Source organism: Muntiacus reevesi, chromosome X (genome assembly GCF_963930625.1).
Source record: "Muntiacus reevesi chromosome X, mMunRee1.1, whole genome shotgun sequence".
NCBI lineage: Eukaryota > Metazoa > Chordata > Mammalia > Artiodactyla > Cervidae > Muntiacus > Muntiacus reevesi.
Genome location: NC_089271.1, coordinates 65,480,925 through 65,493,162, shown reverse-complemented (window position 1 = coordinate 65,493,162; position 12,238 = coordinate 65,480,925). Strand labels below are relative to the sequence as shown.

Here is a 12,238-nt window from a genome sequence, read left to right as displayed (position 1 = left end):
ATGACCCTGTACTCTGTTCTTTCTCATAAATTAATTTTTGATGACTTGTTAAGAATATGTCTTCTTTGTCTTCATTCTGCTCTTTCTGCCTTTCTTATCTTTTCTCCCTTCCTATTTAAATTTTATTCATTCTTCAAGGCCAGTTCAGTTGCTTCTTATCACCACCCAGCCCCCACACTCAGAATTAAGAATTCCCACTTGAGTTCCTGTAGCTCCAGAGAAATGACTCACTTATAATGTTCATCTCATCATAGTTCTTCCTGCACCTCTCCACCTTTTGTACTAGACTGTAGGCTCCTCAAGGCCAGGGATGGTGTACTTCATCATTATTTCCCTAGCACCTCCCACCCAGCATCTTGCCCCAGCAGATAACTAGTAAGTGATTTCAAATAATACCTCAAGCATATTGTGTGCTATTTGGCTGTCCTCTTAGAGTTAATGCCAGTCCTGACAGTACCCTACGCCTCTCTTTATCTTCTTGCAGCTGGCAAGATATGATTTTCTTCATCTGACAAATGGCAAAGAAGAAAAATCATTGTTCATCAAACATTGGGAATATCTCCCAGAGATAGAGATTCCCTAATCTCTATCCCCTTATCCCATATCATTTTGGGTATTTTGAAAGCACAGAATCCAGCACATCTAACAAAACATAAGCATACTGACCCATTTAGGGTCATAACTTCACATCTGTGCTGAGGAGCTTATTGTATAATAGGTCTAACCTATGATGCTAAGTGAAGAAAAAGAGAAAATGAACATTCTCTTTGGAAGGACATACTTAATTAGCTCAACTTGGAACACAGTAAGCATCCAGAACCAAGAATTCAAGTTTTTCAGATAGATATGTCCAACAGACAATTATAAAGTCATCAATGGATGAACCTGGAAATGTAGGATCTCTGCACAAAAGTGATTAAAACCACAGCAGAGAGTGTAAATTCTTGCAGAGAGAGAGAAATGAGCTGAGAGTACATCATGAGGACGCCTACATTTAAGAGACAGGTGAAGGAAGACAATCCAGGGAAGGAGACTGACAAGGAACAAAGAGAAGAGTGGTGATGAGAGAGAAGATACCACCATAGATGAGACAGTGGTTGACGACAGGTGCTGGAGAGAGAGCAAATAAAGTGATCACTGAAAAGAAGACATTAGGTTAGGTAATTAGGGGATGACTCTTAGTCAGGGGCTTCTCTGATGGCTCAATGGTAGAGAATCTGCCTGCATTGGAGGAAACTAAGAGACATGGGTTTGATCCCTGAGTCGGGACGATTCCCTGGAGAAGGGCATGGCAACCCATTCCAGTTTTCTTGTCTGGGAAATCCCATGGACAGAGGGGTCTGGCAGGCTACAGTCCGGAGGGTTGCAAAGGGTGGGAAACAACTGAGCAACTAAACAACTTAGTGTCCTAAGGCATGTGTGCTAAGTCGCTTCAGTCACTTCCACCTCTTTGCAACCCTATGAACTGTAGCTCATCAGGCTCCCCTGTCCATGGGATTCTCCAGGCAAGAATACTGGAGTGGGTTGCCATGCCCTCCTCCAAGGGATCTTCCAAACCCAGGGACTGAACCCGAGTCTCTTAGTCTCCTCCACTGGCAGGCAGGTTCTTTACCACTAGTGCCACCTGGGAAGCCCCTAAGTGTCCAGGGACACCCCTGGGAAGCCCCTAAGTGTCCTAAGGCAGGACTAGCAAATATTGAATACATAAGACTACATCCCTCCAGCCCCCATCCTGCCTACCAGGTATTCCCATGGATTACATGACAAACTGGTTTCGGCACATTTTCCTGCTGAACCTAGATACAGCCTCAGAATCCTTCTCAACACAGTACTCCAAGCAGCTACTGTCAATCAGTCAGAGTTGCCAACAAGCTAAACTCTCTTTGCCATCCTTCTAGAAAACTGTTCAATGGAGGTATGGGGAAGAATTGCATTGAAGTGTCTGAGAAATAGAAGAGGTCAAGATGGTGAAGAAAAAAAGATCTTAAGAAGTTTAGCAGTGAAGAAACAGAGAGGGCAGTTGCTTGGAGTAGGGTAAAGATCGAGCCAAGGCAGCATTTACAATCCTCCAGTAGAATCCATTTCCTTACGGTCATCTTAGTACTTGTCCGACAGTAAGCCAGGTAAATCAATATCCCTATACTCTCCCTTCTTCCATCTCACCCTTGGCTGAAGGAAAAATTGATGTAAAAAAGCTTCATGTGTAGGCTTGTTTCCAAAATATTCATTTGATTAACAGAGACATATGGTATAACCAGAGTTGGCCCTGCATATATTTATGAAGGAGGAATTCTCTCTAATAGTGGAAATTTGAGGATCAACCGTAATGTGGGAAAGGTATTAGTCTTGGCCAGGGCCCTTCCCCCAAACCCCTTGAAACCACACCCTGAAGTTTCCTTGGCCTGCAGGGAGATCCCCTAGTGAAGTGGCAGCCACCCTGCCTTTGTCTCCTCTGCTACCTCCTCTGTACCTCTTTCCCTTCCTTGACAATTTAGCCCACGCACACATTTTTATCTCCTCTCCTTTCTATCTCTTCTGTCCCCTTGCCATCTCCTACCACTTCCAAGTTCTCATTCTCTTCTCATCTCTTCCATTTTTCTTAGTCTCATTGATTTGGATCCTCTTCTTGATCTCTCTACCCTCTTTCTAGCTTCAGAGTTTTGGACTACAGGGTAAGGTCTTCACAAGCTCACCCTCATTCAGTCTGAATGGACATTAGTAAAGAAATTCAGTTTTGCTACTGTCCATTATATGTAGAATTCCTGTTTCTTTGTATAGTTGGTAAAGCACAGTAAATAGTAATATCTAGCATTTAATGACAATAAACATTTACTGAGCACCTACTCTGCTCCAGGCACTATTCTATGTGCTTTCAGTTCAGTTCAGTCGCTCAGCTGTGTCCGACTCTTTGTGACCCCATGGACTGCAGCACGCCAGCCTTCCCTGTCCATCACCAACTCCCACAGCTTGCTCAAACTCATGTCCATAGAGTCGGTGATGCCATCCAACCATCTCATCCTCTGTCGTCCCTTTCTCCTCCTGCCTTCAATCTTTCCCAGCAATCAGGGTCTTTTCCAATGAGTCAGTTCTATGTGCTTTACGTGGACTAACTTACTGTCACAGCAACTATCAGGTACATTCTGTTATCCCCATTTTACAGAGCAATTAAGTAACTTGCCTAAGGTCACACAGCTAGTAAATGGTAGAGAAGAGATTTAGGGCTTGTCTCATATGATTCCGGAAATCATTCTTTAACTACTGTGCTTTTTGCTTCATGGTGTAATGGAAAACCCACTGGATTGAAAGTCTGAAGCCATGGGTTCAAGTTCACATCTATCACTTTAACACTGTGATCTTGGACAAGTCATCTCAGTTGTCCAGCGCCCCACACGTGTGAGGACATTTTACTGTACTCTAGCCAATACCACACAGTTAAGCTTGGATTTGTTCCTCTGCCCTCCCTGTAATTATCTTTCTCTCTCTATTTAGATTTTCATCTCCTTGAGAGCAGTCACCAGGCCTTATTCTTTTTTTATACTTAACCTCCCCTCCAAGGACCTAGAATAATTCTCAGCATCTAATAGAACATGTGTGCATGTGTGCGTACATGCACACACACTCCTGCAGGTTGACTAACATAGGAATGTTAATGAATACACTAAAGGGCTATATACATTTGTATGTTCATGAAGCCTCTCTAAGTACTTTAGCTAATGGAATAATACTATTTAATACTTGGCATATTCTTTGTTTAAATATAATCAGTGCTCACATAAGCTAACAGTTCCCAGGTTTACCTGATTATTTTGCTTAATAAAATTTTTTATACCAATAGTTAAAATGCCATTAAAACTTCTTGATAATGTAACTATTTCAATGCCTTACTCATTCATTCACTTAATCATTCAAACAGTTCTTGGTACTGGTGTATGAGCTTCACCATGAAGCAGTTCTTAAGTACAGACCTTGTTCAAGCTGTGAGACAAGCTTCACAGGTGGGATACCGATGTAGTCTAGATGGGGCACTGGTTTTCCATCCTCATATAGACTCCACATATCATATCTTGTCTCCAGAAGCACACATCTCCCTGACCCCTCGGTTGTGCTCTGTACACTCCTAATTCCCCATTCTCCTGCCTACAAGCAATTGCCTTTGACATGCTGCTTCCTGCCAGTTCAGTCCAACAACTAATAGGGTTATTATTTTTGTTTGTTTGTGTTGTAAAGCCATGGCAATAAAATTTACTCCCAATAATACCGCTGCAATTTTGTGTTCTTAAAATGTACCATAAATGATATATATAATAACTGAATTTCCTGTAAACAGAAACATTTTTCTGGGGAAAAGAGAGCTTTTTTGTTTCCATCATGGTTGGGGCCAGGTTCTTTGATGGAGTAATTGGTGACATAGGAAAAGTTGAGAAGCATCTTAAAAGACCATGTTACAGTTCAAAGTGATGATGCTATATCATTCTGGTTGTGATGAGTTCTTTTCCCAGGGTGAGTAAGGATAAGAAATGCTCTTTCTGGCCAGGGCAAACATCATAATCACCAGCACAAATTCCCCAGCTGATGAAAGAGCAAAGCCTCAGTGATCTATAAAGAGAGATTGGCATCAACCATGGGCTTACCTTGATAGGATCAAGCCTAATTTATAGGAAAAGGTAAACCTTGAGTTAGCAATAAAAATTTTGAGAGCCTTTTTGTAGTATTATAAAAAGGGGGCTGGCTTTTTTATATTGACTAGGAGAGATGGATACTAGTTTAACCATAAGAGTCTACTGCTGGCATGGCAAATGTATTCCTTTAGGCATCTTCCTCGTGCTGAAATTCATCCCTAAGGGTCTAAGAGATTTTACCTTACCATTCTCTTTCTTCTTCTCTGGTTGCTCTTTTTCTGCCTAGTCACTAGCTCTTTTTATCCCCTTACTGCCTTAGTGCTTAGCCATGACCTCACTTCCACACACCATCATCCCATCTCCAGCTGCCTGCTAGACATAGTGACCCATATATCCTACTGTCATCTCAAGCCCACGAAACCCAAGCCCATCCACTTCCCTGAGCCAGACTAGCTCTGCCTGCCACTTTATCCCAGATCTGTCAGGGATACTGACTCTCCCACTTGCCCAGACTCAAAATCTAAGAGTCAACTTTGACTTCTCCCCTGCTCTTTCCTCCACAACCAGTCAATTGCCAAAGTCATCACAAGGCTACCTTCACAATGTCTCTCTTCTATCCTCCATGTCCCGACAGCAATCACTCTTTCTCAAACCCTTGCTATCTCCCCCTTGAACTATGGCAGTGACCTCCACACTGGTCACCCACCCCTTCACATACTACTCCTGGGTATCCTAAGGCACAGCTCCAGTCCTGATATACCTGTCACATCAAGTCCTGTCTCTCAACCTCGGGTTGAAGGCTTCCCATGCTCTCTCTCCTTCTACAACTTTAGCGAACTCCCCAGACTTGTCCTACCTCCACTAACTACCCTCCACCCCATCCCATCCCTGCCTATTTGCAATCACCCCATCCTTCAAGACTCTGATTCTCCCTACTGGACTTGAATGTCTTCAGAATCCTAAACACATTTTATTTCATTCCTTCAACAAACAGGAATTGAGTTCCAATTATTTTCAAGGCCCTATGCTAAGAGCTGTAGGTAATATAAATATGAATACAACAGTACTCTTCCCTTGTGGCACTCTGACTAAGGAGCTGGAAAGATGGATATAAATAACTCAAAATCCCTGTCAGGCTGTCTCTGACTCCCATCGTATGGGCACTTCCTCTCAGCCTACAAATATACTTAAGACTCCCCCATCTTAAAATACCTCTCTCCTCCAGTCCCACCCCTGTACCAAACTCCTAAAAAATGAGAATGTGTGTATTCTTACCCATCGTTGTTATCTCCAGTTCTTCCCACCAACTCTTCAGCCCCGTCCAGTCAGGCCTTGTCCACACCCACTGACTGCTGCAGTGAAGATCTCCTTCCCATAAACAAATCAGAAGACCACCCTCCTTTTATTCACCTATCCGCAACATCTCAAATTGTCACCAGAACTGTTTCCTCTCCCTGTCCACTTCTGAAGTGTTATCTGTTCCCCATGATTCTTTCCTTGCCTTTCTTCTCTTATTCTGTAGTAAGCCTCCCCTTTCGGCCAAGACAATTCCTTGGCAGTTCTCATTCAATTCCTTTATGTCATTGATAACTCCCAAATCTATGCACATATCCTATATCTTAGGCCTAACCTCTTACCTAAATTCCAGACACTAAATCATCGTTATTCTGACCCTCATCGTGCTCCCCAGTGAGCCCCCTTCACACCTATACACCCCACCATGAACCCTTATCCTCTGCCTGTATTCCTTAACCCATTACTATACTTCCTACACAGTGGGAAATCCTTGACTTTCCCTTTTTCCTTACTTCACATATCCAACTCATTGTTTAGTCCTATTTATGTTATAAAAGATAACATAAAGAGTTTTTCAATCTCTCTGTTTTCCCACAACTGTTCTGGCTCAGGCCCTGTTACCACTCATTTTGGCTCTAGCACCAACCTTCTCATTGGTCTCCCTACTTGCATTCCTCCCCTCAAATTCCATTCCATTCTCTATACTGTAGCCATTGAGTCCTCTAAAGTGCACAGCTTATCTGTTCCTCCCCTCATTTCCAAGCTCCCTCCAGTTTCCATTCACTTATGCCACAAATAGTTATTTGCCACCTCCTAGGGATAAGCACTGTTTGGGGAACTGGTATGACAGTGAAAGCAAAACAGTGTTCTGCCCTTGTGGACCTTCTAGTCTGGGATCAGACCAAATGCCTTAGGGTGGGGAACAGGCAGTATCTACCATAAAACTCATCCTGCCTCCCCAGTCTCGTGTCCTCATTGTCCTCATACCCTACTCTCAAGCCCCATCATATTAATTTCAGTGCCTATAATGTGCTATTTCATTCCACACTCCCTACCCTTGCCCAGGCTCTCTTGGAAATGCCTCCCTCCCACCCACCAAGCCCTTTTTACAGATCCCCTGACACAGTCACTTCCTCTGGAGTAGTTTAGAGGGGCTTCCCTGGTAACTCAAATGGTAAAGAATCTGCCTGCAATGCAAGGAACCCAGCTTCAATCCCTAGGTCAGAAGATCCCCTGGAGAAGGGAATGGCTACCCACTTTAGTATTCTTGCCTGGAGAATTCCATGAACAAAGGAGCCTGATGAGTTTCAGTCTATGGGGTTGCAAAGAGTTGGACATGACTGAGTGACTAACACATGGGTAGTGCTGATCTCCAGAATGACCTGGATTCAAATCTCACACTGCACATGGTAGCTGTGTGACCTCTTCAAATTATCTGACAGTTCTGTGCTTGAGATCCTCATCTTAAAATGGAAGTAATTCTAGAACCTGCATATGAGTAAGTTTGAGAATTGTTAGTACATAAAAAGTGTGGAGACACTTTTAAGTGCCTGACACATAAGAAGCCTTTAACCAATATTAACTATTACTGATGGGATTAACATATACACACTACTATATATAAAATAGATAACCAACAAGGATCTACTGTATAGAACAAGAAACTATACTCAATATCTTATACTAATCTATAGGGGGAAAGAATCTGAAATATATATGTATATATATATATTTATATAGTAAATCAACATTGTAAATCAACTATATACTTCAATTTTTTAAAAGACAAAAATATTAACTGTTATTACTTATATCTTTAGTATTATTGTTATACCTCTCATCACACTGTTCTATAATATCCCCTCCTACTAAACATATCTTACTATCTTTACACCCCAGTGACTAGCCTAGTGAGGCACATAGTAGATATGTAATAAATGTTGAAGGAAGGATAAAAGGACTGACTGTTCCAGGTTTGTGGTTTAGTTTCCTGTGACCACATAGGATTATGAAGGAGTAACAACAACCTTAAGGCTTCTTCTGAATATCTTCTTGACCAGGTATCTAAGTGAATGTTATTTGCATTGTATAAGCAAGAGCTGGAGGGGAATGAGCAAGAAAGGCACTTTGAGCTGGGCTGAACTGAACAAGACTAAACTATTTCCTTTTTTTTATTCATTGACTCTTGGGTCAAGAAGAAACTGACTTCCCTCAGTACCATTCCCTTCCACTCCCATCCTTCAGCCCCACCTCATCCTTTCCATTTGTCTCCTTCCCACTACCATGTTCCCCTCAAACATGCATAAATGAAACCCAAAAAGCAAAAGGAGCACTGAGGGAAAGGGGGAAGGAGTGGGAGAAGGTTAGCACCTCCCTCCTTCCTTTGCTGAGATCAAAGCCTGCATTTGCACTTGCTGGCCGGCTGGCCTCTTTCATGCCCTACCCCACCTGTCTGGGAATGGCATTGCCACTTGCCCATTTCCTTTTCTCTTCAACACTGGAGGGCAGTTTCAGGGTGGGGCCTTGAACTATTTCTAGTGCAGGCCAAATCCCTCCATCCCAATATCTTTGCCTTGTGTGATCAGATTTCCTTTCCACCTCGCCAGTAACAAGTGGCGGGAGCAGAAGGCAGGAAACTGAAAGAAGTCAGTTTCTCTACTGACCCTTGGCGGAACCCATGGTTTAAGTAAGTGGGAAGCCACTGGGACTTCTGGGCTTTTGTCTGGCAGGAGGAACAGGCTCTTCTTTCTGCATCTGGGGTTGGGGAAGGTCCCAGTGCTTGGGCCAACATCCCCTGGGGTCCTGGTGAGGCACCAGTTAGGCAATGCCTTCTTGCCCCAAGAGAAGAGAATTCACATGTACTGACATCATACCATGTGCTGGGCTGGCCTCTGTGGTCGGCCCTTTAATGTATATTATCTCTGTGATTCCTAACAACCAAGTTGGGTCAGCATTTATCATTCTTCTGGTAGCAATGAGAAGAGAAGCTTGCCTGAGGCACACAGCTCAATCCAAGTATGAAAAATCCAGCTCTGCCTGACTCTATGGCCAGGGCTCTTGCCGCCTCATCATGCTGCCTCAGGAGCTGAGAAAACTGTTCATGCCATAAATTGGCTCTTTGCATTATTCCACAGAATTAAGTGAACAACCAGCTAAACCTTTTGTGAATTAACGTAATTCAGCATAATTTTAAAGTAAAGGCTGAAGGAGAACCTTGAGTTCAACTCTACAGGCTCTACAAAGAGAATGTGGCATAAGTTTCTGCCTTTACAGAGTTCACTGTCCCATAGAAAAGAGTTAACAAGTGCAAAACTAAAAACATAATATAACACAGAAACAGAAATACCATGAGAGAGCCAGAGAGGGAAAGAGGGCACCACCTTTGCCTTAGATACAGCCTCTGCCTTCCTCGTGCCTGTCTCTTCCCTCAGCTCCAAGCAGAGCTGCTCAAGGCTGTGATGTGGAACTGGATCACAAAACAGGGACTTTCTTATATCATCTGTGTTCCCTAGCCTAAGAATAGTGTAATAAGTAGTACCTAGGAATAATATTTGATTGGCAAAGGTGGGGAGATGTTTAGGAACCCAGGCTTACCTGCAGCCAGACTTCTTCAGCAAAGAATGGGTTATTTATGGGTTCGTTAAAGCCAGATGCTCAGACAGCCAGGACAAGAGCCTCAATCCCAGTCAAGCTGAGCTCCATCACGTGGCAGTCAGCTCTGGCCCCAGCTGACCGTCTTGCTACCATGTGCTCTCAGCCCAAGAGGGGGCTAAAGCTGGAGAGCGGCCTGAGCATGCAGCAAGTCCTCACAATGAGGACATGTTGTTCCAGACACTCAGTGCAAAACAGATAGCTCACGACATGCCTTACTGACAGAGGATCAGCAGTGTTATCTTTGTAGATGGAGGCAGAACATTCCCTCCTCCTAGACCTCAGCGAGGCCCCTTGCCTCTGATTTTTATAGCATTTGATGCCAGGAGTTTGGGTGTCTCAGAGTGACTTCTTCATTGGAGCTGCCTTTCTTCTATTCCTCACTCTAAACCCATCATTCCTTGCCCATGAAATGAATGTACTACTTGACAGCCTCTGGAGTAGGAGAGGCCACTTAAGGAGAGAGGGCTACACCTGTTTGAAGCCTTCTCTTCAAGAGCCAAGCCCATGAGGTTCTCAGGCTTGGACTAAGGGGCCCTCCTTGGCTAAAAATACAAACCTCTCAGGTTTCTTTGATCAGAATGGGGGAGTTAGTTTCTGTAAAGACAATCTCTACACAAGGCATCTTCTATCTCCAGAACTTGGGACTTCAGACATCAGCGAGTAATAACTCCAGAAGAAAGGAACTAGACTCCTCTCCTTTTTAGGTCAGTCCAATAAAAGAAAAAGCATTATAAGCATTGGCACAGTCTTGGTCATTTTTCTTTTAATTAGATATGAGGAGTCTTCTGTCGTAGATGTGCAAGTCATCTTCCCATCAAATTACTGCCATAGATTCCACAAAGATGTGTTAGAATCCCTAGAGATTATTCCACAATCTCTCCCATGGTGCCAGATATACATCCAGACTCTTAACAAGGATAATTTGATGGCAATGGCAGTCACCTTGGATTATTTTTAAAAGGCTGTTTGAATGACATCAAATTCATGACACATGCCAAGATCCCTTGTTTTCATGCCCTCTGTACCATTTTTTCCCCAGGGAATTTAAATTTCCCTGGCTTACTTACTGCCTAACAATATCACTATTGAAAGCACATAATGTTAAGGACCATATGCTCTCTCTCCAGAAAGTGTGTACAAATACTATTTCTGTTAAAAACTAAACAGAAATAGTAGCTTTGCATATTTCCCATTCAAAAACTTCTCCCAATTGAATGATTCCCTTTGTCATGGAGTGTTTTTCCCCAAGCGGTCCCTAATAGAGAAGCTGAATCAGATATTGTGACTTACCAAAGGTCACAAGGAATCATCTAGTGAGCTAGAAATAGAAACCAAAAACCTTTATTTTGATTCTCTGAATTTAAAAACAAACCCTACTACAGAAAAAATAGAAAACTAGACTCATTTGACATTCCTGTTGCAGGGAATTCAAGGCAACCAGAACTAACAGGCCTTGATCTGTGAGGGCCAAGGAGGTGACTAAGACAGGTGCTGCCTGCATTTAAGGAGCTGATAATCCAGTATAGGGAGATCAGGTCACTGTTGAAAAATCTCTACACACTGAAGAGCACCTAGAGGACCCCAAAGGAGGGCTTGTCCATCTTCACAGCCCCTACAGCAGCTGGCACAGTGACCTGTATGTGATATGCAGGCAAGCACTGTCTATTTGTTGAACAAGGGCCATAAGAGATGTACCAACAGAATGCTCTGGGTCTTGTGTAGAATGAGGGACAGCTTTGTGAAGGAGGTGACATTTGAGCTGTGCCTGGAAGGTTGGAGAGGTTTTTCACAGGCAGCAAGGGATGGGGGAGGGATTTTGCAGGCCCCAGGAAAAAACAATGGCAAAGATCCTCAAGGGAGTGAGGGACCAAGCATGGTCTCATTTGGGAGAGCCCAGAGTCAGCCAGTGTGGCTAGAGAAGAAGGAATGAGTGAGCTGAGGCTGGAGAGAAAAGTTGAGATGTGAGCAGAGAGGACCTTGAACACCAAGCCAAAGAAAGAATTTTGCAGTGGACTGTCACAGGAGGTTTGAACAAGGAGACCAGTTTCCTGCTGCATCCTCCTGCCCTGTCCACCTGGGCCTTCCTTGCCTTGCCGGTAGCAGTGGGTTGTTATTGTTGTTCTGATTGTCTGTGGTTTGGTTTGGAGGTTTTCTGTGGTTTAGTTTGTTTTTTAGCCTTTCCCTTTTCCTTACAGTTTTTCACAGCATATGGTCCTGATTATGTGCTGGAAATCACGCCAAGCTGCCGGCCAGACCGCAATGAGCCCCACCGAGTCCAGCAAATCCTCAACTACATCAAAGGTGAGCACCACCCTTCAAATCCAGCGCTCCTCATTCCCCCCAGCTTGTGGTGACCCATCAGTGGGGGCTTCCCCAAATACCATTTGTCATTTGGTGGCTAGACTTTATACTGACTCAAAAGGGAAACCTCTTCTCAGCCTAAGAGCTTGTAGTTGGAATTCTGCACTGGTCACTCTGGTTGGGATTGTCATTTGGCCAACTAATGTCACCTTCAGGGAGACAAAAGTTTCAGCTTTAAGCACCTCCAGTGGAAAGCCAGTTCTAAAGTGTGCCCTGGAACTCTCTTTGAAAAGGGCAACAGTAAAACCCTCTCTAAGATAAGAGAAGGTCAAGTCAATTCAGACTTGGGATTGGACGTGGGGGCAGGA

The 12,238-nt window shown here is 43.6% G+C and overlaps 2 protein-coding genes across 4 annotated transcripts in view; one reads left to right on the top strand and one right to left on the bottom strand.

The window, feature by feature from the left end:
- The window catches only part of PIN4 (peptidylprolyl cis/trans isomerase, NIMA-interacting 4), a 1,195,450-nt gene that overhangs the window by 1,013,979 nt on the left and 169,233 nt on the right, over nt 1-12,238 (bottom strand). The window lies entirely within an intron of this gene.
- Nucleotides 1-12,238, top strand: part of HDAC8 (histone deacetylase 8) — a 250,811-nt gene that overhangs the window by 210,054 nt on the left and 28,519 nt on the right. For both annotated transcript variants that reach the window (XM_065915296.1, XM_065915297.1), the window contains one exon: nt 11,765-11,870. In XM_065915296.1, coding sequence (XP_065771368.1) covers nt 11,765-11,870 — 106 coding nt within the window. The remainder of the gene's footprint in view (nt 1-11,764; nt 11,871-12,238) is intronic.